Here is a 25,471-nt window from a genome sequence, read left to right on the forward strand (position 1 = left end):
GACCCCTGGGGCGACATTCTCCCGAAACGGCGCGATGTCCGCCGACTGGCGCCCAAAACGGCGCCAATCAGACGGGCATCGCGCCGCCCCAAAGGTGCGGAATGCTCCCCATCTTTGGGGGCTGAGCCCCAACATTGAGGGGCTAGGCCGGCGCCGGAGGCATTTCCGCCCCGCCAGCTGGCGGAAACGGCCTTTGTTGCCCCGCCAGCTGGCGCGGAAATGACATCCCCGGGCGGCGCATGGGCAGGAGCGTCAGCGGCCGCTGACAGTTTCCCACACATGCGCAGTGGAGGGAGTCTCTTCCGCCTCCGCCATGGTGGAGACCGTGGTGGAGGCGGAAGGGAAAGAGTGCCCCCACTGCACCGGCCCACCTGCGGATCGGTGGGCCCCGATCGCGGGCCAGGCCACCGTGGGGGCACCCCCCGGGGTCAGATCGCCCCGCGCCCCCCCCAGGACCCCGGAGCCCGCCCGCGCCGCCTTGTCCCGCCGTTCAAAAGGTGGTTTAATCCACGCCGGCGGGACAGGCAATTTATCGGCGGGACTTCGGCCAACCGGCGCGGCCCGATTCCCGCCCCCGCCGAATATCCGGTGCTGGAGACTTCGGCAACCGGCGGGGGCGAGATTCACGGCAGCCCCCGGCGATTCTCCAACCCGGCGGGGGGTCAGAGAATGACGCCCCTGGTTCTGGACACACCCACCATCGGGAGCATCCTTCCTGCAGCTGAAGGGCTCAGCTGGACTGTAGGTCTGGAGTGCGTTTGCTTCAATGCAAGAAGTATAACAGGTAAGACAGATGGACTGAGAGCCTGGATTACTGCATGGAACTGTGATGTAATTAAGGAGCCATGGTTAAAGGAGGGACAGGATTGGCAGTTTAACATTCCGGGATATCGTTGTTTTAGACGGGACAGAAGTGGAAACAAAAGAGGTGGGGGAGTTGCAATGCTGATTAGGGAGCAGATCACAGCTGTGCTGAGGGAGGACACATTGGAGGGATTTTGTTGTGAGGCATTATGGGTGGAGCTCAGGAATGAGAAGGGTGAAATCACAATGTACTATAGACATCCCAACACCCCGCCGGAGACAGGAGCAGCTGTGAAGTCAGATACTGAAAAGTGTGAAAAAAGCAGTGTAGTTAGAGAACAAAGAAACGTACAGCACAGGAACAGGCCCTTTGGCCCTCCAAGCCCGTGCCTACCATGCTGCCCGACTAAACTACAATCTTCTACACTTCCTGGGTCCATATCCCTCTATTCCCATCCTATTCATGTATTTGTCAAGATGCCCCTTAAAGGTCACTATCGTCCCTGCTTCCACCACCTCCTCCGGTAGCGAGTTCCAGGCACCCACTACCCTCTGCGTAAAAAACTTGCTTCGTACATCGACTCTAAACCTTGCCCCTCGCACCTTAACCTTAAACCTATGCCCCTTAGTAATTGATCCCTCTAACTGGGAAAAAGTCTCTGACTATCCACTCTGCCTATGCCCCTCATCATTTTGTAGACCTCTATCAGGTCGCTCCTCAACGTCCGTCGTTCCAGTGAGAACAAACCGAGTTTATTCAACTGCTCCTCATAGCTAATGCCCCCCATACCAGGCAACATTCTGGTAAATCTCTTCTGCACCCTCTCTAATGCCTCCACATCCTTCTGGTAGTGTGGCGACCAGAATTGAACACTATATTCCAAGTGTGGCCTATACAGCTGCAACATGACTTGCCAATTTTTATACTCAATGCCCAAGCCAATGAAGGCAAGCATGCCGTTTGCCTTCTTGACTACCTTCTCCACCTGTGTTGTCCCTTTCAGTGACCTGTGGACCTGTACACCTAGATCTCTCTGACTTTCAATACTCTTGAGGGTTCTACCATTCACTGTATATTCCCTACCTGCATTAGACCTTCCAAAATGCATTACCTCACATTTGTCTGGATTAAACTCCATCTGCCATCTCTCCGCCCAAGTCTCCAAACGATTTAAATCCTGCTGTATCCTCTGACAGTCCTCATCGCTATCCGCAATTCCACCAACCTTTGTGTCGTTTGCAAACTTACTACCAGACCAGTTACATTTTCCTCCAAATCATTTATATATACTACGAACAGCAAAGGTCCCAGCACTTATCCCTGCGGAACACCACTAGTCACAACCCTCCAATCAGAAAAGCACCCTTCCATTGCTACTCTCTGCCTTCTATGACCTAGCCAGTTCTGTATCCATCTTGCCAGCTTACCCCTGATCCCGTGTGACTTCACCTTTTGTACCAGTCTACCATGAGGGACCTTGTCAAAGGCCTTACTGAAGTCCATATAGACAACATCCACTGCCCTACCTGCATCAATCATCTTAGTGGCCTCTTCGAAAAACTCTATCAAGTTAGTGAGACACGACCTCCTCTTCACAAAACCGTGCTGCCTCTCGCTAATACGTCCATTTGCTTCCAAATGGGACTAGATCCTGTCTCAAAGAATTCTCTCCAGTAATTTCCCTACCACTGACGTAAGGCTCACCGGCCTGTAGTTCCCTGGATTATCCTTGCTACCCTTCTTAAACAAAGGAACAACACTGGCTGTTCTCCAGTCCCCCGGGACATCACCTGAAGACAGTGAGGATCCAAAGATTTCTGTCAAGGCCTCAGCAATTTCCTCTCTAGCCTCCTTCAGTATTCTGGGGTAGATCCCATCAGGCCCTGGGGACTTATCTACCTTAATATTTTTCAAGACGCCCAACACCTCGTCTTTTTGGATCTCAATGTGACACAGGCTATCTACACATACTTCTCCAGACTCAACATCCACCAATTCCTTCTCTTTGGTGAATACTGATGCAAAGTATTCATTTAGTACCTCGCCCATTTCCTCTGGCTCCACACATAGCTTCCCTTGCCTATCCTTCAGTGGGCCAACCCTTTCCCTGGCTACCCTCTTGCTTTTTATGTACATGTAAAAAGCCTTGGGATTTTCCTTAACCCTATTTGCCAATGACTTTTCGTGACCCCTTCTAGCCCTCCTGACTCCTTGCTTAAGTTCCTTCCTACTTTCCTTATATTCCACACAGGCTTCGTCTGTTCCCAGCCTTTTAGCCCTGACAAATGCCTCCTTTTTCTTTTTGACGAGGCCTACAATATCTCTCGTTATCCAAGGTTCACAAAATAACCTTGGTATATCCCGTCAGGCCCAGGGGACTTATCTATCCTGATGCTTTTCATCCTCCTTCTTAATATCATCCAGCTCCAGTTCCCTAACACGGTCTCTGAGGAGCTGGAGTTGGGTGCCCTTCCCACAGGTATAGTCAGCGGGGACACCGGTGGTATCCCTCACCACCCACATCCTACAGGAGGAGCATGCAACAGGCCTAGCCTCCATCCCCTCATACCTTACAGAATATAGCTGCCCTGTGGACCAACTGGATCTCCGCCCTCTGACTCTGCTCCCAGTCAGCTGCACTCTCTGTAAACTCCTGGCTCCCTTCTCGCTCTTTGAGGAAATGTAGGAAATGAAATGAAAGGAGCACCTTACTCCCTCCTCACCTAACTCCCTCAGTCACCAAACTCTCACCATAGCACTCAAATGCACCCAAATTCAGCACTTCCTCAGTCAGCAAGCTCTCACTATAGCACTCAAATGCACCCAAAATTAGCACTCAGTGCAAACAAAGTCTGCATTGTCGGGGATCACTTTTCTACTGTGAGTCTAGCCTCTGAAAACTGGCTTAATCCAATTTACTAATTAACAAGCTCCAGCTGCAAGTGCCTACAAGTAGAAGCTTTGTTTCAAGCTGATTGAAAATTCACCTTCTTCAAAATCAAACAGCAAGTTTGAAGTGAATGTACCACAGCCTCCTCCCCAATCCCCAACCCGACCTTCTGTCCTCCCAGCCCTGTGTCTGTGGTGGGAGTGGGACCACCTGGGGCCTATTGCTGTAGGCCCCCTCCCGGGGTGAAGACCCTGCTGCCTGCCTCTGTCCTCACACCCCTCTGCCTGAGGTGGGAGTGAGACCACCTGGGGTTGCTGTGAAGGCAAAGGACTTTGTTTCGGGCCCCCACAGCACTGAAGAGCGTCGTCCACCCGCCTTTTCACCACCTGTGGTGGGTGTGAGGCAGCCTGGGACATTGCTTTAGGCCCCTCCCGGGCTGAAGAACGCTGCCCCGCTCTGCTGTTGCCCTGCAGCACCTTTCCCTTGTGGCGCCGGCTGTTGTGGTGCCACATCCGTCACTCTTCTCCCCCCCCCCCCCACTACCCTGGTCTCAGTTACACTGTCTCCCCCTCCCCCCCCACTACCCTGATCTCAGTTACACTGCCGTGCCGTACCAGGGGTGGGCATGTCCAGTACCCCAGGGGCATCCTCCACTCTGCCCGAGGCAGAGCGGCCAAGAACCTACGTGGGGGTGGCAGCCTCTCGACCTTCCGCTGCCTCCGCGGCCCCCTCGACCTTCCACCTACGAACGTGGCAACTTGGTGTCAATGTTATGCCCACCCCACCATGGCCATCGAGGCGTGCACGCGTGTGATGGTCAGGGTGGTCGGCCCCTTGGCCATCGTAGCCGCCTCAAGGATGTACGGCAAAGCCGTGTTTTTCCTGCGGGCCGAGCAGGCGGCCCACCGGGCCCTGGAAAGGGGGCTCACAGTGGACGGGACACACGTGGCGGTGGACCCGCTGGAGGCCACCGCCGAACGTGTCGTTCTTTCCAGTGTCCCGCCCTACCTCCCCACCGAGCTCCTCCCCCCCCCCCATCTCAACCCACTGAGGGAGGTCAGGTCCGGGGTGGCGCCGCTGTCGCTCGGCCATTGGGACCCCTCCCTCCGCCATGTATACCTTCCGGCGTCAGGTTTTTGTCCGCCTGACCCGGGAGGGGGTCACGGAGGGAGGTCGTGGTCTCCCACCAAGGGGAGGACCATAAAGTGTTCTGGTCGGCGGATGGCATGCGGTGCCATGCCTGCAGAGGGCTGGGGCATATCCGCCATAACGGCCCCACCCTGATGGCCGCCGCCAACACCACCTCCAGGGCGGCCGCGGCTGGCACTGCCCCCCTCTCCTCCACCACGTCTTCATCTGCCCCGCAGCCGGCCCCTGACAACACCGCGGCTGCTGGCGGGGGGGGGGGGGGGGGGGGGGGGGGGGGGGGAGCCTCCGCTTGACCAGCGACAGTCGAGAAAAGCGAAACGCGCGTTGGCACAGCGGTCAGACTGGGCCCTCCAAGACCGAGGCCTGGCCCCGGCCGCCGTCCCCGTGCCCATCCAGTCCAGCTCAGAGGCCGCAGCCTCATCTCGGGACACCGCCGCCCTGGAACAACCCGAGAGGCCCGGAGAGACCACCGACCGGGCTCCAGAGGGCGGCGGTGATACTGTATACGGCCCCGAGGCGGGGGGGGTGGGGGGGGGGGGGGGGGGGGGGTGGGGGGGGGGTCCGACCTCCTCACAGTCCCAGGGGCCGGGCGATGTGGAGGGGGGGGGGGGGGATGCTGCGGGGGACTCTCTGGCGATGGAGGCCGTGCAGCAGGGCGATCCCACCCCCTCCCCGCTTGCGTCGCCTGTCCGGGGAGGAGGAGGGGGTGGATCTCGCTGCCCCTTCCCCGAGCGAGCGGGGGTGGGTCACTCCAGTGCTTGTTCCCATCCCCCTCACACCCAGCCCAATTAAAAAGAGTAAAGCCAGGGAGGCCCCCCCGAGGCTGCTGTCACCCCCCCGAGCAGCGAGAGCCGGGGCCGGGCGGAGACGTGACCCCCGAGGGCTCGTTCCGCCCGGTGGCGTTTTAGTCCCCGGTCACCTCCTTTTATTTATCGCCGGAGGCCGGGGGCAGCCACCGGAGCCCCTACATACTCGGGTTGTGGGCGGGTGGCGGCGAGGAAGGCTCCCCGTTCTCTACGCCCAAGCAGACGATGCCAGGGAGCCCAGGAACGGTTTCTGGAGATCCTCCCGGATCTCCCATTGGGCCCGGCGGCGGGGTTGGAGCCGCCACCGTCCACAGACCCAGGAGCCTGTGAGGGACCCACCTGAGGACGATCCTGGGGGTGGGATCGACTCGGGCCTAGAGCTAGCCGGTGGGCCCGCCGCACTCCATGAGGCGGGGGACTCGGGCTCGCGTGGTGACCGCTCGGAGGAGGAAGGCTGCTCGGTGACGGGTGAAGAGGAGGATTCAGACGCTCTCTGCAGCGAGGCAGAGGGCCCCCTCACACCCGGCACCGAGTCTCCCCTCGTCCTCTCAGGGCAACTCCGAGCATTTCTGAAAAGCATCACGGTCACCGGGACTGCGTGCGGCTGGTCCTGGACAGCTGGGGAAATCTGGGGCTGCTCCTCGAATCCGCCCGCGTCTATGCCAGAGAGGCGCGGGAATTCGATCAGGACCAGGGGGAGCAGCCCCAAGCTGTTCTGTTCCTCGTGGGACTCCTGAGGGAGTGGAGGGGGCGACGACCCTCTACTTCCTCCGAGCACTGAGGTGATTGGTGAAGGACACACGCTGACATGGAGGTAACCATCGCCAGCCTCAACATCAACGGCAGCAAGGACACACATCGCTGTTTCCAGTGCTTCTCTGTCCTCCGAGACGGAAAGTACGGGGTGTGCTTCCTCCAGGAAACCCAGGCCATCCGGTTGACGAAGCTCAGTGGACCCTGGAGGGGCAAGGAGGAGTCTTCATGAGTCACCTGGCCCCACGTTCGGGCGGGGTGGCGATCTTGCTGGCTCCACATTTTCAGCCGGAGATCTTGGGGGTCAAGGAGCCGGGGCCAGGCCGTCTGCTGCACCTAAAGGTCCGTGACGGGGCAGTGGTGATTCACTTTGTCAATGTATCCGCTCCCGTGGCCGGGTCGCAGCAGGCGACTTTCTTCCAAAAGGTGTCCACTCTTCTAGGCACCATCCTGGTGGGCGAGTGCATCGTCCTCGGAGGGGATTTTAATTGCATCCTCCAGGACAAGGACCGTCGTGGAGTCCAGCGCAGCTCGCCGGCGGTGGTGGTGAAGTTGCGGGACCTGGTTAGGTCCTTCGACTTGGTGGACGTCAGGCGGACCCTCCATCCTGAATTGCGGGTGTACACCTTTGTGCGCCCTCCGTTCAGAGCGTCCAGAATCGACCGTCTTCACATTTCCAAGACGTACTTGCCCACCGTTCCGACGGTCTCTGTGGAGCAGGTGCCCTGCTCGGATCACCACCTGGTGTGGGTGGGGCTTGGCCCGTCCCGCGCTCAGACACGGTCCGCGTACTGGCACTTTAACAACCTGCTGCTGGAGGACGAGCGGTTCCTGAACTAGTTTCGCCGTTTCTGCGCCGGCTGGAGAAGGAAGCGGGGTGGCTTCCCCTCCTTGAGGCTACGGTGGGACGTGGGCAAGACTCACGTCCGTGCCTTCTGCCAGGGGTACACAAAGCGGCGGGACGGAACTCCACGATCGCCAAATTGGCTGAGGAAGTCTTCGATCTGGAGTCACGTCTTGCTCAGCCCGATGAGGACCCGTCCCTGGGGCGGGTGTACAGAGAGAAGAGGGGCGCGCTGCGGGATTTGCAACTTGCCGGGTCCCGCGGCACGCACGTGCAGTCGCGGATCCGTCCCCTGACGGACTTGGACCGCGGCTCCCCCTTCTTCTACTCGCTGGAAAGAGGACGCGGGGCCCGTCGGCAGGTTTCTACGCTGTTGGCCGACGACGGGTCCCTCGTCTCGGATCCGGAGGGGGTCAGGACCCTGATCAGGGACTTTTATTCCGACCGCTTCTCTTCGGATCGGTCCAGCGAGGACGCTTGCAGAGTTCTGTGAAAGGACCTGCCGCAGGTGGGCCCGGAGGGCGCCGGGAAACTCGACAACGCCATCGACCTCCAAGAGCTGACCGGCGCCCTGGACAGCTTGTCACGGGGCAAATCCCCAGGGCTGGACGGGCTGACCGTGGAGTTCTTCAGGGCATTCTGGGATGTCCTGGGGAGCGACCATGCGGGGGTCCTGGGGGAATGTATTGCGACCGGGGAGATGCCCCTTTCGTGGCGCAGGGCCGTCATTGCCCTGCTGCCCAAGGAGGGGGATCTCCGCCTACTTAAAAACTGGTGACCGGCCTCCCCCCTCAGCACGGACTACAAAATCTTTTCCATGGCGATGTCTTTACGCCTTAGCCCCGTGCTGGACCACATGATTCACCCCGACCAGTCCTACACCGTCCCGGACCGAACAATCTACGATGACACCCATCTGGTCCGGGACATAATTCATTTTACCCAGAGGGCTGGTATGTCGAGCTACTTCCTGTCTCTTGACCAGGAGAAGGCGATCGACAGGGTGGGGCACGAGTATTTGCTCGGGACTCTGCGAGCTTTCGGGTTTGGGGCGCACTTTGTCGCCCGGATCCGGTTACTGTACGCTGCCTCAGAGCGTCTGATTAAGGTTAACGGGTCCCTGATTACACCCCTTCGCTTTGGGAGAGGAGTGCGTCAGGGCTGCTCCCTGTCCGGTCAACTTTATTCTCTGTGCGTGGAGCCTTTCCTGCGCAGGAGGTTGTTGGGGCTGGTTCTGCGCGAGCCGGACATGGAGGTGGTCCTCTCGGCGTACGCTGATGACGTGCTCCTCATGTTCACTGACCCCAGTGACCTGCGGAGGATGCAAGGGTGCCAGGCTGTGTACTTCGCCACGTCCTCTGCTAGGATCAACTGGGCTAAATGTTCCGGGCTCCTGGTCGGTCTGTGGAAGATGGACCCCCCTCCCGGAGGAGCTCAGGCCCTTCAGCTGGAGCCGGACCAACATCCTCTACTTGGGAGTCCATCTTTGCCCAGCAGAGGAAGCCTGGCCGGCGAACTGGCAGGAGCTGGAGACCAAGGTGACCGCTCGCCTGGGACGCTGGACAGGACGGCTCCGAGTGCTGTCCTACAGGGGTCGAGTTCTCGTCATAAACCAGCTGATCGCCTCTATGCTGCGGTATCGGCTGGTCACTTTGACTCCTCCCCCGGACTTTGTCACACGCATCCAGAGAACCCAGCTTCGGTTCCTCTGGGACAATCGATTGCACTGGGTCGCTGCGGAGGTCTTGAGTCTCCCGATTGCGGAGGGCGGTCAGGCGCTGGTGTGCCTTCGCACCCAGATTGCGACTTTCCACCTTCAGACTCTGCAGCGATACCTGTACGTTGAGCCTCCTCCCCGATGATGTGCCCTGGCGAAGTATTTCTTCCGCCAGGTGCACGGCCTGAACTACGATGTGCAGCTCCTGTTCGTTGACCGGAATGGTCTTCAGAACTCTTTGTTGGCGCTGCCCGTCTTGTACCAGGACTTTCTCAAAGTCTGGAGCACGGTCTCCAGGCTCCGCAGCTCTCCCCCGTCAGGAGTGGTGGCTGTCGTAAGGGAGCCGCTGCTCAGGAATCCGCACCTCCTCCAATATCCATTCCGGTGGCTGGCGGAGCGGACGGCTGTGGATGCCGGGGTGACCAGGATCACCTGCGCGTGGCAGTGCCGTTCAACCATCGTTTAAACCACTTCACGGCTCTGCCGGAGACCTGCCTCTTTTGCGGCCTGGTGGAGACCGTGGAGCACGTTGTCTGTCCCAGGCGGCACTCCCTTTTTGGTTTCTTGACAGCGTTATTGTTGAGGTTTTCTTTGCACTTCAGCCTCACGCTCCTGATCTACGGGCATCCGGTGCGGAGGGGGGGCGGGGAAGGCGGAGGACCTCCTCGTGAACCTGCTCCTGGGCCTGGCCAAACTTGCCATTTATAGGTCCAGGCAGCGGGCGACCGAGGGGGTCGTCCAGCCTGACTGTCTGCCCATCTTCCGCGGCCTCGTTCGCGGCCGGGTGTTCCTGGAGAGGGAGCATGCGGTGTCCACGGGCACACTCGAGGCGTTCCGTGCTCGGTGGGCACCGCAGGGGTTGGATTGCCTTATCCACCCCGATTCTCACACTTTAATTTGACGGGTTTGTGATAAGTTTTTGTTTCATTTCTCGTTCTTTTTGGGCACTCGTTGTTTCGGGGCACTCCTCTTTTGTTTTATCCATCAGATACTTCATGTTCTTTTGCTTGGTTGTCACACCCAGCATCACGCCAGTGTCAGTGGCGGATGTTGGCTTAACCCCTGTACGTGTAGATAAACGTACAGGTCATAAACTCACAGAAAAAAATAAAAAATAAAAATAAAAATGGCAAAACACAAACAGAAATGTTTTTTCTTTGTTAAATTAGAGCAGTGAGACCATATAAAAGGTCTAAACCAAAGAGCAACTTTTACGTTAATTAACCCTTAATATCCCTCAGTCACCAAACTCTCACTACAGCACTCAAATGCACCCAAATTCAGCACTCAGTGGAAACTCAGTTGTGGTGGCTGATTTTAACTTCCCCATATTGACTGGGAATCCCTGTCAGCCAGGGGATCGGATGGTGAGCAATTTGTTAGATGTGTCCAGGAGGGCTTTTTGATACAGTACGTTGACAATCCAACCAGGGAGGGGGCCATACTAGACTTGGTATTGGGGAATGAGCCAGGCCAGGTGATAGATGTTACAGTGGGGGAGCAATTTGGGCTTAGTGACCATAATTCCATAAGATTTCGAGTAGTCAGGAAAAAGGACAAGAGTGGCTTGTGGGTGAAGGTGCTTAATTGGGGGAATGTGGTGATACACCACTGTACCTCCCTACCATTGTACATAGTATATAATAGTTGTGTGTAACGTGGCCCTGTAATACTGTGTATTGTACTGTAGCTCTCCAGAGGTTCGGTCACTGGTAGGTAACCCGACCTGGCCACGGAGAGCTCCGCCTTAGCCACTCCCCCGGGAGTTAGTATAAGAACCCTCTTCTGGGACCGGCCCCATTCTGTCTGGGGTCGTCTGTGTCGGGTAAGCCTCCCATGTAGTATATTAAAGCCTGAGTTAAAGTCTCACATGTCTTTGTGGTTCTTGACACTTAGCGCATCATTGGGCAAGGGCCAATTACATCCAAATTAGACAGGAACTGGGGAATGTGGATTGGGAGCGGCTATTTAAGGGCAAATCCACATTTGCCAGTTGATTGAAGTGCGGGACAGGCATGTCCCTGGAAAAATGAAGGACAGAAATGGAAGAATTAGGAACCATGGATGACAAGGGAAATTGTAAGCCGAGTCAATCGGAAAAAGGAAGCATACACAATAGGTCTAGGCATCTAAAAACTGACAAAGCCCTCGAGGAGAACAGTGAAAGTAGGAAGGAACTTAAATGTGGAATTAGGAGGGTTAAAAGGGGTCGCGAAATGTCTTTATCAAACATGATCAAGGAGAATCCTTTTTATGCATATATTAGGAGCAAAAGAAAGACTCGGCCCACTCAAGGGCAATGGAGGGAAGTTATGCGCGGAACCACAGGAAGTGGATGAAATCCTTAATGAGTAAAAGATACTGAGGGACAGGATATATGCACCTTGGTTAGGCCGCATTTGGAGTATTGCGTGCAGTTCTGGTCACCACATTATAAAAAGGACATGGAAGCTTTGGAGAGAGTGCAAAGAAGTTTCACCAGGATGTTGCCTGGTCTCGAGGGTTTTGGCTATGAGGAGGTTGAATAAACTAGGATTGTTTTCACTGGAAAGGCGGAGGCTGAGGGGAGACCTGGGAGAAGCCTACAAAATTAGGAGAGGCATAGACAGGGTGGATAGTCAGAGGCTTTTTCCAAGGGTGGAAGTGCCAATTACAAGGGCCACAGCTTCAAGGTGAGAGGGGGAAAGTTTAAAGGATATGTGCGCTGCCAGAGGATGTGCTGGAAGCAGGCACATAGCAACATTTAAGAGGCATCTGGATGGATACATGAATAGGAAGGAAATAGAGGGATACGGACAGAGTAAGGGCAGAGGTTTTATTTTTAGTTAGGCATCATGATCGGCACAGGCTTAGAGGGCCGAAGGGCCTGTTCCTCTGCTGCACTTTGTTCTTTGTTAAAGTGTAATTAAAAATTCTCTGGTCTATTAACGTTCTTCAGGAAAGGAAATCTGTGACTGCAGACACACGGCAATGTCATTGACTCTTGCCTGCCCTCCGAAACAGTCCAGCAAAACACTCAATTCTCAAGAAATTGGCCCAGGGCCATCCTATTAAAGGTTGGGCAATAAACACTGGCCTCGCCGTGATGCCAACATTCTGGAATCAAGAAAAGGAGCTGGTACCTGCGTTGCCAAGATGCCGTGCTGGATGCCAGTGTTGTGGGTGCCAGTTCCAATCACGCCACCAAGAGCCACATCGGACACAGCACCAATACTAAAAGAGCAACAAGGTACATTGTTAGTGCAAACACAGCCTGGGCAGATCCGACACCAACCACAGCAGGAGATCATGGACACAGGTGGGAGAAACGCGTAACCTGAGCAGGTTAAGGAAGGGGTGGTGGACTGATCGAATCAGGGTTTAGAATGAAGAAACGCAAGAACAAACGGGGAACCATCGGAAAATTGGAGCCAGACTGCTTAGAAAAAAAAAAATCAAAAAAGGAGTGTGTTGGGCGTCTTGAAAAACATTAAAGTAGATAAGTCCCCGGGGCCTGATGGGATCTACCCCAGAATACTGAGGGAGGCAAGGGAGAGAATTGCTGGGGCTTTGACAGAAATATTTGTATCCTCACTGACTGCAGGTGAGGTCCCAGAGGACTGGAGAATAGTCAAATTTGTTCCTTTGTTTAAGAAGGGTAGCAAGGATAATCCAGGGAACTACAGGCCGGTGAGCCTTACGTCGGTGGGAGGGAACTTACTGGAGAGAATTCTTCGAGACAGGATCTACTCCCATTCGGAAGCAAGTGGACTTATTAGCGAGAGGCAGCATGGTTTTGTGAAGGGGAGGTCGTGTCTCACTAACTTGATCAAGTTGTGTTGAGGAAGAGACGAAGATGATTGACGAAGGATGATGTTGTCCACATGGACTTTCGTAAAGTCTTTGACAAGGTCCCTCACGGCAGACTGGTACAGAAGGTGAAGTCACACGGGATCAGGGGTGAGCTGGCAAGGTGGATACAGAACTGGCGAGGTCATAGAAGGCAAAGAGTAGCAATGGAAGGGAGCTTTTCTGATTGGAGGGCTGTGACTAGTGGCGTTAGTGCTGGGATCTTTGCTGTTTGCAGTATATATACACATAAATGATTTGGAGGAAAATGTAACTGGTCTGATTAGTACGTTTGCGAACAACGCAAAAGGTTGGTGGAATTGTGGATAGCGATGAGGACTGTCAGAGGATACAATTGGTTAGAAACTTGGGCGGAGAGATGGCAGATGACAAATGTGAGGTAATGCATTTTGGAAGGTCTAATGCATGTAGGGAATATGCAGTGAATAGCAGAACCCTTAAGAATATTGACAGGCAGAGGGATCTGGGCGTACAGGTCCACAGGTCGCTGAAAGGGCCAATGCAGGTGGAGAAGGTAGTCAAGAAGGCATACGGCATGCTTGCCTTCATTGGCCGGGGCATTGAGTATAAGAATTGGCAAGTCATGTTGCAGCTGTATAGAACCTTAGTTAGGCCACACTTGGAATATTGCGCATAATTCTGGTCGCCACACTACCAGAAGGATGTGGAGGCTTTGGAGAGGGTGCAGAAGAGGTTTACCAGGATGTTGCCTGATCTGGAGGGCATTAGCTATGAGGAGAGGTTGAATAAACTCGGTTTGTTCTCACTGGAACGGCTGAGGTTGAGGGGAGACCTGATAGGTCTACAAAGTCCAAAGATGTGCAGGTTAAGTGGATTGGTCATGCTAAAATGCCCTTAGGTTAGATGGGATTGCTGGGTTATGGGAATAGGGTGGAAGTGTGGGGTTAAGTAGGATGCTCTTTCCAAGAGCTGGTGCAGACTCGATGGGCTGAATGGCCTCCTTCTGCACTGTAAATTCCATGATTCCACAAGACTATGAGGGGCATGGACAGAGTAGATAGAAGCTTTTTCCCAAGGTGGATGTGGTGATTTGCACATCTGTACATACATCTGCACATACACCAGGGACTACAGACAGATGTAACAGCCACAATATCACTAAAGGGCAGCATCAGAGATGGGTATAAAGGGTCCAGCCGAACTATCATTCATAGGTGGAAACAAAACCCCACCTTTCGGGAAGGAAATCTGCCATCCTTACCTGGTCAGGCCTACACGTGACTCCAGACACCCAACTCCCATCCCTCCAGCCACAGTAATGTAGTTCTGCCCTCAAAGAGCAACTGGGGAAGAGGCAAACAAACGCTGGTCTTGCTAGTTGCCCACAGTTGAGCGAGTGGGCAAATGAATGGCAGATGTAGCAAAAACAGGAAGGCAGATTATTATCCGAATGGCTATAAATTAGGGCCGGGATTCTCCCGCAATTGGCGGGGCGGCCCGTACCGGCGGCAAGAGCGGCGCGAGCCACTTCGGCGTCCGGCCACCCGGAAGTTGCGGAATCCTCTGCACTTCCGGGGGGGGGGGGGGGGGGGCGGCGGCGGGGTTGGCACCGCGCCAACCGATGCCGAAGGGCCGGCGCGAGTTGGCGGATGCGCATAGCCGCCGGCATGTTTCCTGCGCATGCGCAGGGCGTTTCTTCTCCGCACCGGCCATGGCGGAGCCTTACACAGGCCGGCGTGGAGGGAAAGTGTGCCCCCGCGGCACAGGCCCGCCCGCAGATCGGTGGGCCCCGATCGCGGGCCAGGCCACCCTGGGGGGGCCTTCCCCCCCCTCCCCCCCCAGGGCCGGATATCCCCGCGCCCCTCAGAGGACTCCGGCGGGGGGGGTCAGAGAATTCCGCCCTAGGAGAGGGGAGTGTGCAGCGGGACCTGCGTGTCCTTGTGCACCATTCGCTGAAGGTAAGCATGCAGGTGCAGCAGGCGGCAAAGGAGGCTCATGGCATGTTGGCCTTCATTGCGATGGATTAGAGTACAGGAGCTGGGATGTGTTGCTGCAATTGTATGGGGCCTTAGATGAGGCCACACCTGGAATAGTGTGTGCAGTTTTTGTCTCCTTTTCTGAGGAAGGATGTTCTTGCTCTCTCGAGAGTGCAGTGAAGGTTCACCACAGTGATTCTTGGGATGGTGGGACTGTGGGCAGCATGGTAGCACAGTGGTTAGCACAGTTGCTTCACAGCTCCAGGGTTAGGGTTCGATTCCCGGTGTGGGTCACTGTCTGTGCAGAGTCTGCACATTCTCATGTCTGCGTGGGTTTCCTCCGGGTGCTCCGGGTTCCTCCCACAGGTGTGCAGATTAGGTGGATTGGCCGTGATAAACTGCCCTGAGGATAGGTGCAGTTACTGGGTTACAGGGATGGGGTGCAGGTGTGGGCTTAAGTGGATGCTCTTTCCAAGAGCTGGTGCAGACTTGATGGGCCAAATGGCCTCCTTCTGCACTGTAAATTCTGTGATATTATGATTAGAGAGATAGAGTTGGTTAGGATTGTATTCGCTGGAGTTTAGAAGAATGAGGGACGAATCTCATAGAAACCGATAAAATTCTAACAGGACTGGACAGGGTTGATGCAGGAAGGATGTTCCCGATGGTGGGGGTGTCCAGAACCAGGGGCACGGCCTGAGGATACGGGGTAGACCATTTGGGACAGAGATGAGGAGACATTACTTCACCCAGAGAGCGGTGAGTCTGTGGAATTCATTACCACAGAAAGTAGTTGAGGCCAAAACATTGCAGGCGGGATTCTCCATCCAGCGATGCTGGGATCGTGAACTACGATTGGGCAGAAAATTCGGTGTTAGCCGAAAATCAAGTTCTTCAGTCAAACGGAATGCTATTCGCTGGACTCTCGACAGCGGCGTGAATGTGTTCATCGCCACACACTGGCGTGGGCATGCACATGGTGCATATCATTAACAGGCACAACCCAGCATTTCCTGCGCCTTCCGCGATGCTCCGCCTCCACCGGGAGGAATTACCGACGGCGTGTTTCACTTGTGGTTTCAACAATCGGGAAACAGGCTCCGTGGCTGCTGAGGGAGAGAGAGGGGGCACGGAAAGTGTCCAATATCGCTATAGTGTGCTGACAGCTGTGCCGCTGGCCGGGAGGATTCTGCCAGGGCCGGGGGAGGAGTACGGGGCGGCCAGAATGTGGGCTGTAGGGGGAGGTGGACGGGCACAGAGCACCATTGCCGCAGCCTTACCAGGCAGCAGCGCATGACGCCACTGACTGCCCACTGGGAACGTGGCTCCACGTTCCAGCTTGAATGCAAGCCTGGCACTGCCAAGGTGCCCATTTGGCACTGCCAGCTGGCAGGGTCACTGCCAAGGTGTCAGGTTGGCATTTTTTGCACACGTGTGATGGGGTTGGGGTTGCCCGTTGGGGGAGTGCGGGGGTGGGAGCTTTCCATATTGCGTTCGGGCTGACTGGGGGAGTTCGGGGGCTCATTGGGGGCCTTGGAGATTGGGGCGCCATTTTTAAAAGGCGTCCCGATCACTCACTGTAACGGGGCGTTCCAGCGAGTAGAGCTGTAACAAGCGGGGCTATGTGCGACCTCGGCCGTGCGGTCCCCATTCAGGCGCCTAATTCAGCGAGGGTCGTATTGAATAGCCACGTGTTTCTCGGCACACCTCGCACAGCTAAACACTCTGGCTAGGAGACTTTGTTCCCTTCTGGGAAGATCGCGGGTGGCACAGTGGTTAGCACTGCTGCCTCATAGCTCCAGGGTCCTGGGTTCGATTCCGACCTCGAGTGACTGTGTGGAGTATACACGTTCTCCCCATGTCTGCGTGGGTTCCTCCGGGTGCTCCGGTTTCCTCCCACAGTCCAAAGATGTGCAGGTTAGGTGGATTGATCATGATAAATTGCCCCTTAGTGTCCAAAAGGTTAGGTGGGGTTACTGGGTTACGAGAATAGGGTGGGGGCCTGAGCCTAAGTAGTTTCAGAGGGTCTGTGCAGACTTGATTGGCCGAATGGCCTCCTTCTGCACTGGAGGGTTATATTCTATGATCGCGCCTTATGCTTCTACATCACATGAAGAAGAAATGTTAAAAACAGACACTTAAATTCAAATGCATTCAGGCACGTCAACAACCGCATATGTCCACACACAACTGAACATAACCAATAGCACTGTCACAGGGTCTCCGCTAAGCCCTCACCCAGGTTCCCAACCCCCTCCTGCAGATCAGATTGGCTCATTTACTGCTGTGTAAATCCTCAGCCTTTCTGTGAAAACATGATGGACTACGTAGTTATCAAGATTAATCAGTGTCCAGAGATTATATGGAATGTAGCAGTAAGCAGAAATCAAAATCTATCACTTTTTATTTGAGAAGCCATTTGAAGCCTTTTGTTTTATTATCTGGGCAGTTAAATAGATTGAGCACAAAACCACGGCGAAAGGTTATTTGCAGCGAGCTGGCTGGCTGTCAGTAACTGTCAGCTCTCCGCGCCCTCTCGGGAATAACTCTCGAGGTCACGGAATCGACCACAACCCTGGCCCTACTTTCACCAGACGTTTCCATCTCTTCCTGCGTTCAGCCCTCACCCAGCCGGCCCTCTTCCTCGACAGCTCAGCTCTGCTGGGCCACCAAGGAAGGGGTCCCTCTGGGTAACTTCCTCCAATCTCCATTATTCAAGATAAACACACTTGGCTGTTCCACTGTGGGAGGAACTGCAGACGAGCCACAGATGGAAGCATGTGGACACGGTCATTGAGCCTTATTGATCTCCCTCTCTACACCTCTCAATTCTGCTGTTAATCTCAAAAAAAATTCCCCCCCCACCCACCCTACGTCCCCCACCCTCCCTCCCGCCCCCACTGTCAACATGCTGGACAACATTCAGCTCTCGCTGAATTTGTTGATGTCAGGGGGCTGTGCTCACAGTCTCTGTGTGTGTGCCTGTCAGGCTGGGGGTCAGTCAAGGCCGGTGGTCTGTTGTGTCCTGAGACAGCGTTGCCCAGTGACCACATGTGGGAACAGAAGCTGGTTAAAAAAGTGATGATGTGGAGATGCCGGCGTTGGACTGGGGTGAGCACAGTAAGAAGTCTTACAACACCAGGTTAAAGTCCAACAGGTTTGTTTGGAATCAGTAGCTTTCGGAGCACTGCTCCTTCCCTCAGGTGAATGCCTACCCTCACTGACTCATACAAACTCAATATTGGCGAGGGGGATTTCTCCGGCCTTTCGATGTACAAAGAATGATGGAGGGAGATAGACTTAGAGGCCCCTGATAGTGAAACTGAGACTACAACAGAGGAACAATCAAACAATTCATTCGGAGGGGACATTGTTCATGTTTCACGGACTCCGTGTTTTGATGGCGAAAAACAAACCGAACATTCCAGTATTGTGGAATCTGTGAGCCTGTGTTCATCACTGGGGTGGGGGGCAGGGTGGAGGGGTTCCAAAAATTACTCTGGGGAGGCTGACTGGGTGGTACAGCGGAGAAGAGCAATGACAGCGGGCAGTGAGATCGACTGGCCTGACTCACGCTGATGATCCAGGGCCACAGGGCACTGAGAGGGGCGAGGAGGAGGACAATTGCTTGGTAGCTGCTCCTGAGTTGAATGTATGGCCTGGAACGCAACTGCACCTGAAGGTTGGTAATGATAATAATAGCAATAATCTTTATTGTCTCAAGTAGGCTTGCATTAACACTGCAATGAAGTTACTGTGAAAAGCCCCTAGTCGCCACATTCCGGCGTCCGTTCGGGTACACAGAGGGAGAATTCAGAATGTCCAATTCACCTAACAAACACGTCTTTCGGGACTTGTGGGAGGAAACCGGAGCACCCGGAGGAAACCCACGCAGACCCGGGGAGAACGTACAGACTCCGCACAGACAGTGACCCAAGCCGGGAATCGAAGCCGGGTCCCGGGCGCTGTGAAGCGACGGTGCCAACCACTGTGCTACCGTGCTGCTGATGTTAAAACAAAGCTTTCAGGCTCCCACTCAGGACCCCAGGTTTAGCTGCAGGTACTGGGTACGAAAGCTTCATCACAAATCAATTGTGTAGTGTAAGGAGGGGATTACTTTCCTGATCTACATCGTGCACACAGGGCTGGACACCTCTTTCGGGCACATTCCCTGGGTGTTAATGCAGGTACGTTAGTAGCATGGGAGTCCTGGGGGGGGGGGAGGGGGGAGCTGCAGGCTCACAGATTCCACAATACTGGAATGTTCGGTTTGTTTTTCACCATCAAAACACAGGGAGTCCATGAAACATGAACAACAAACCCCTCAGAATGAATCCCAGCCTCCCCCCCCCCCCCCCCACCTCTCTCTCTCTCTCTCCCCCCCCCCACCTCTCTCTCTCTCCCCCACCCCCCCCTCCTTCAAAAACTCCCCAAGAAAACCTCCACTTGGTTTTAACACGACTCGCTTTGCCAAGGAGGAACTTGCCAAAGCTGTCATCGAATAACTCATGACGCTGTACAGATCTTGCAGTGGACAGACTATAAAATATTAACAGTTATTTAATAACTTTGCTGTAAAATACCGTTCGCTGCGGATAGAAGCGTTTTGTAGTGCCTGTGATGATTAATTAACAATGTTTCACTGGGGCTGTTAGCACAGCAGTTACCGTGGGTTTCAATCATCTAGGTCAATGTGCAAAAGACATTATTCACATTGACTGAACCCGAACACTCCTGCTGTGGCTCAGCAAGATTGCAGCAATTTACACATTACTGATCACTCTTGTATGCGGTCTTGTTGCTGATCAATGCAATAAGCGTCAGTGACACTGGATCACACGGTTGTTTGAACTCTGACTTCTTGAACACATGGGCTTGAACACAGGTCCCTTTGCGCCCCCCAGAAAGGGGGAACAAGCTCGCCTGGGCCCAACGCGAGTTTCAGTCTACGTCAGTCACTTCCACTTGGGAAGGGAGCAGAAATTAAACCTGGACCCAAACTGACACCGTGCATGCCAACAACCAGCTCGCACCATCTTTGTCAATAACATGGATACAAACAGTAATCAGAAAGGCTAGCAGGATGTTGGCCTTTGTCTGAAGGAGGCTGCTGGAGTTAAAGTTATGTTAACATTGATACAAGGACATGTTTGGACGCTCAGCCAGATTAACCGTGTTCAGTTGTGTGAGGAACGGTTACTGTATTACTGTACCCTGATCATCATGTCAGGTGATGTCCCCTTTAAGACCGGGTTTGGAACCCTGGGGGACTCCGCCCACCTGGGAGTCGTATATAAGGGGCCGCCTTGCAGGCAGCACCCAGTAAGCACCCGTCTCAGCACCAGGCTAGTTCTTAGCTTATTAAAGCCTTCTTTATCGTTTTACTCTCTAGCGTCGTTGTTGAGGGTACAACAAGTTGCTGGTGCTTTCCACCAGGAAGGGCCTAGGAGAGCGTGCAGAACAGAATGAGACTCCGGGATAAAGGGGTTACATTAGGAGGTCAGCAGGTGTCACCAAACTGGGCTGGGATTACCCGGAGTCTATAAGGCTGGCAAGTGATCAGATTGAGGACTGACATTAGCTTGGGTTGAATGACTCGCTCCATCTTGAATGCTCAGCAAAAGAGGAAAATCCCTTTCACCCAGAGGGCGTTGGGAGTTTGGAATTCGCTGCCTGAAAGGGGGGTGGAGGCAGAGACCCACATAAAGTTTAAGAAGTATTTAGATCACACTTGCAATCATAGAAGGTTGGAATTCCTACATGCAGGAGGCGATACAGCCAATCGAGTTTGCGCTGATCCTCTGAAAGAGCACCCTACCCAGTCCCACTCCCATGCCCTATTCCTGTAACCTAATCTGTACATCCCTGGACAGCAAGGGATGACTTATCATGGCCAGTCCACCTAACCTGCACATCTTTGGACTGTGGGAGGAAACCGGAGCACCCGGAGGAAACCCACGCACACACGGGGAGAACGTGCAGACTCCGCACAGACAGTGATCAGAGGCTGGAATTGAACCTGGCTCCTTGGCGCTGTGAGGCAGCAGTGCTAACCACTGCACCACCGTGCTGCCCCAAGGCTCACACAGCTATGGGATCAGAATAGTGAGGTGGTTGTTTTTGACCAGCGCAGATGCGATGGGCCGAAGGGCCCTTTCTGTGCTGGCGACCTCTATGACTCAGTCTCTGTGTTTACTGCCAGTCAGGGAGACAACTCAGAGATAGCTGGGGGCAGGGGGGACCTGGTGGTGGGAGGGGACCTGCGGGTTTGGGGGGGGGGGGGGGGGGGGGGGGGAAGGAAACGACTCTTTGTGAGAAAAGATTCCCTGCCCCAGTCACCTGGGGCGACAGTGGCAAAGTGGGAATGCCACTGGCCCTAATCCGGAGGCCTGAGGGAATGTTCCAGTGACACAGGTTCCAGTCCTACCAACAATGTCTGGAACATAAAGCTCATCTCAGTGGCGGCGACTGGTCTGACTATTGTTGAATGTTGCAATTCTCCATTGAGATCTGCTGTCTCGTTTAGCCCCTACTCCAGACCCACAGTAACTACCTGTGAAAGGCAAGCCACTCAGCTCTGGGACAACTGGGTATGGGCCTTGCCAATGACACCCGTAGGGTTACCAACCAGGAAACGTGTGTAACCCTGGAGAAAAAGGACTTTCAGCTTTTGAAACTTCTCTTTTCCAGATATTCGAATGTTGACAATGGAGAAAGGCGTTTTGGCTGACAGGAAACACTGTGCCGTTGGGGGAAGGAGTCCCATTGCTCCCCAGTTGATGTAGGAAGGCCGGGGGTCGGTCGCACAGCTGGGCGTGTTGGTGACTAATGGCTGGAGTTCAGTCATGTGATAAAACCTCACGGTTGGCAACCCCACACCCACATCCCATGAAAGAATAGATTTTAAAAATACTCACTTGGACAGAGCCAATCCAAGCGCATCCAGCTTTTCATTCAAATCAGACAGCAAGATCCCTGCTTCAGCTGTGATCCATTTCCTCTCCTTATCCACCTGGAGAAGAAGGACATCCATCAGTGTGGGGCAGCCAATGGAGGAAATCAGTGTACTTCCAGGTCAAAGGGCACGGAATTGAGGCCACCATTAGATCAGGCCTGATCCTTTTTGACTGATGGTGCTGGCTCGTTGGCAGAAGAGTATTTGACACGGATTCTCTTCAATTCCGTGTTGGCCCAGGCAGAATACATTGAGTCTACAGCACTGGACATTCAGCACATCTGCTCTGTGTTGGTGTTGATGCTCCACAGGAGGCTCCCCCTTCCTCCCCTCCCCCGTCACCCTCTCCTCACCCCCAATTCTCACCCTGTTGAGATATCCATTTATCCCACATATCTTTATCCAGCTTTTCCTTAAACCCACCAATGCTACTGGTTTGCACCGTTCCCTGTGGGAGTGTGTTTCACATTCCCAAACCCTCTGGGTTGTAGCCTTCTAAGATGGCCACCTGCAAAGGACCATGGGAATTGTGGCCAACCCAGGACTCAGACAGATATACAGCCTGTGTGTATCTAAAACACAGGTAACCAGACCGGACCAAAACCCCCACTCGTTTACATTTCAATGACCCATTTTCCCAGGACAATAGAACTCCAATCAAGCAACCGGTACAGCCACAGACTGATCGGCGCCACACCCCTTACTCAGAAAGCCCAACTGCCAAGGAAAATGACCGCTAAGGACCCACGCAGCCACCAAGGCACCCGCCCCTTTATTGGCCGAAATCGAAGAGAGCCCTGTCAAACTATTGGGTCCAAGGTTAAAGACTGTGGTAAACCACTGTTGCACCTGTATTAGGTGATGTAAGGTAGGACCTGTACTACAGGTTCGCCGGTAGTCCCTGCCTGCTGGCCCCGCCCAGTAGGCAGAGTATAAATATCTGTCCTCCATTCAGCAGCCACTTTGCCAGCTGCTGTGGGAGGCCACACATCTTAGAGCAATAAACCCTCAGTTGTATTCAACTCTAGTCTTTGTACAATTGATCGTGCATCAATTTATTGCTCTAAGATTTTCTAAAAGATGGACCTCCGAATCAAACCAGATCGCCTGCAGCTGGATCCGCAATCAAGCGACACCGAAAAGGACTTTAATCACTGGCTAGCCTGCTTCGAGGCGTACATCAACTCAGCGACCACCCCTCTGACGGAGGCTCAGAAGATACAGATCCTCAAGGTTGAGCTCCAGCGTGTTTCCGCTGATCCAGGGCGCCCCGAACTACGCGGACGCCATGGCGTTTCTCAAAGAAAACTACGCACAGAAAAAGGAACACGCTCTTCGCCAGGCACGTACTCGCCACTCGCTCTCAACTCCCTGGTGAGTCCATAGAAGACATCTGGCGGGCCCTAATCCCACTCGTCCGGGACTGTGACTGTCAGGCCGTTACGGCCACCGAACATTCGAAGCTAGCGCTCTCTCTGACGGTCGCCTCGTGCAACATTCAGGCCTAACCCCCGGCCGCACGGCCCACCCCTCCTACGCATCGTGGACCCCACAGATGGCTGTCCCAGTGGGGGCCTTACCCAGCCAGTACGCCTGCACCACACGCCAGCCCGCGCACCCCGGGGGACCCTGATGTTAATTCTGCGGCCAGCAGAAGCACCCTCGCCAACGCTGCCCGGCCCGCGCGGCCCTTTGCAAGGCTTGCGGCAAAAAGCGGCACTTCACCGCGGTGTGCCAGGCCCGCGCAGTCACCGCTATTGCTCCCACCCCCCTAGTCTACGCACAATGGGTGCCGCCATCTTCATCTCCCCGGACCACGCGCGGCCCATGGGCGCCGCCATCTTGTCCCCCGCAGGCTCTTCAGGCGCCGCCATCTTGTCTCCCCCACGGGACATGGACACCGACAGCATTCCAGGACCTGGGCCCCCTGGGCTCCCCATCATCAGACGCCAGCAACGACCGATAACGACTCGCCTCAGTGACGATCGACCGGTCTCGTCCACACAACCTGGCCATCGCATCTACCAATGTGAAAATCAACGGCCACGTGACCTCTTGTCTGCTGGACTCTGGGAGCACCAAAAGCTTCATACACCCGGATACGGTAAGGCGCTGCTCCCTCGCGGTACACCCCGCCCCCTCACGGTACACCCCGCCAACCAAAGAATCTCCCTGGCCTCCGGATCCCATTCCGTTGCGATCCGGGGTCACTGTACGGTCACGCTCACGGTCCAGGGCATAGAATTCAGTGGCTTCCCCCTCTACATCTTCCCGAACCTCTGCGCTGCCCTACTACTCGGCCTGGATGTTCAGTGTAACCTCCAGAGCCTAACCCTCTGATTTGGCGGGCCCCTACCACCCCTTACAGTGTGCGGCCTCGCGACCCTAAAGGTCAATCCGCCTTCTCTCTTCGCAAATCTAACCCCGGATTGCAAACCCGTCGCCACCAGGAGCAGACGGTACAGCGCCCAGGACAGGACCTTCATCAGGTCTGAGGTCCAGCGGCTGCTTCGGGAAGGCATTATTGAGGCCAGCAACAGCCCCTGGAGAGTAACACAGAGGCCAGACCATCAATCGGTACACGCAGCTCGACGCGCACCCCCTCCCACGCATATCTGAGATGGTCAATCAGATTGCACAGTACCGGGTCTTCTCAATGGTAGACCTCAAATCTGCCGACCACCAGCTCCACATTCGTAAATCAGACCGTCCATACACCGCGTTCGAGGCAGACGGTCGCCTCTATCACTTCCTCAGGATTCCCTTCGGCGTCACTAACGGGGTCTCGGTCTTCCAAAGGGAGATGAACCGAATGGGTCGACCGGTACGGGTTGCGGGCCACCTTCCCGTGCCTAGACAACGTCACCATCTGCGGCCATGACCAGCAGGATCACAATGCCAACCTTGCCAAATTTCTCCACACCGCCACTCTCCTCAACCTCACCTACAACAAGGAGAAGTGCGTGTTTAGCATGACCCGCTTAGCCATCCTCGGCTATGTGGTCCAGAACGGAGTTCTGGGGCCCGATCCTGACCGCATGTGACCCCTCATGGATCTCCCCCTCCCCCACTGCCCCAAGGCCCTCAAACGCCGCCTGGGGTTCTTCTCATACTATGCCCAGTGGGTCCCAAACTATGCAGTCAAGGCCTGCCCACTCATACAGTCCACTCATTTCCCCCTGACGGCCGAGGCATAACAGGCCTTCACCCGGATCAGAGCTGATATCGCCAAGGCCCGGATGCACGCAGTAGATGAGACACTGCCCTTTCAAGTAGAGAGCGACGCATTGGACGTTGCCCTAGCCGCCACCCTCAATCAGGCAGTCAGATCCGCGGCATTCTTCTACCGCACCCTTCATGCCTCAGAAATTCGACACTCATCCGTCGAAAAAGAGGCCCAAGCTATCGTTGAAGCTGTGCGGCATTGGAGGCATTATCTGGCCGGCAGGAGATTCACTCTCCTCACTGACCAACGGTCGGTAGCCTTCATGTTCAATAACACACATCAGGGCAAGATCAAGAACGATAATATCTTGAGGTGGAAGATCGAGCTCTCCACCTATAATTACGAGATTTTGCATCGCCCCGGCAAACTCAGAGCCTCCAGACGCCCTATCCCGAGGTACATGTGCCAGCGCACAAGTGGACCAACTCCGGGCCCTACACGACAGCCTTTGTCACCCAGGAGTCACACGGTTGTACCATTTTGTCAAGGCTCGCAATCTGCCCTACTCCATCGAGGAAGTCCGGACAATCACCAGGGACT

At 54.9% G+C, this 25,471-nt stretch overlaps 1 protein-coding gene across 1 annotated transcript in view; it reads right to left on the minus strand.

Moving 5' to 3' along the window:
- LOC140428318 (L-gulonolactone oxidase) overlaps positions 1–25,471 on the minus strand; it is an 82,918-nt gene that overhangs the window by 34,743 nt on the left and 22,704 nt on the right. Inside the window, exons 4-5 of the mRNA XM_072514666.1 lie at positions 21,668–21,762; positions 12,087–12,177 (exon numbers count right to left, since the gene is read on the minus strand). Coding sequence (XP_072370767.1) covers positions 12,087–12,177; positions 21,668–21,762 — 186 coding nt within the window. The remainder of the gene's footprint in view (positions 1–12,086; positions 12,178–21,667; positions 21,763–25,471) is intronic.

Source organism: Scyliorhinus torazame, chromosome 1, assembly GCF_047496885.1.
Source record: "Scyliorhinus torazame isolate Kashiwa2021f chromosome 1, sScyTor2.1, whole genome shotgun sequence".
Lineage (NCBI taxonomy): Eukaryota > Metazoa > Chordata > Chondrichthyes > Carcharhiniformes > Scyliorhinidae > Scyliorhinus > Scyliorhinus torazame.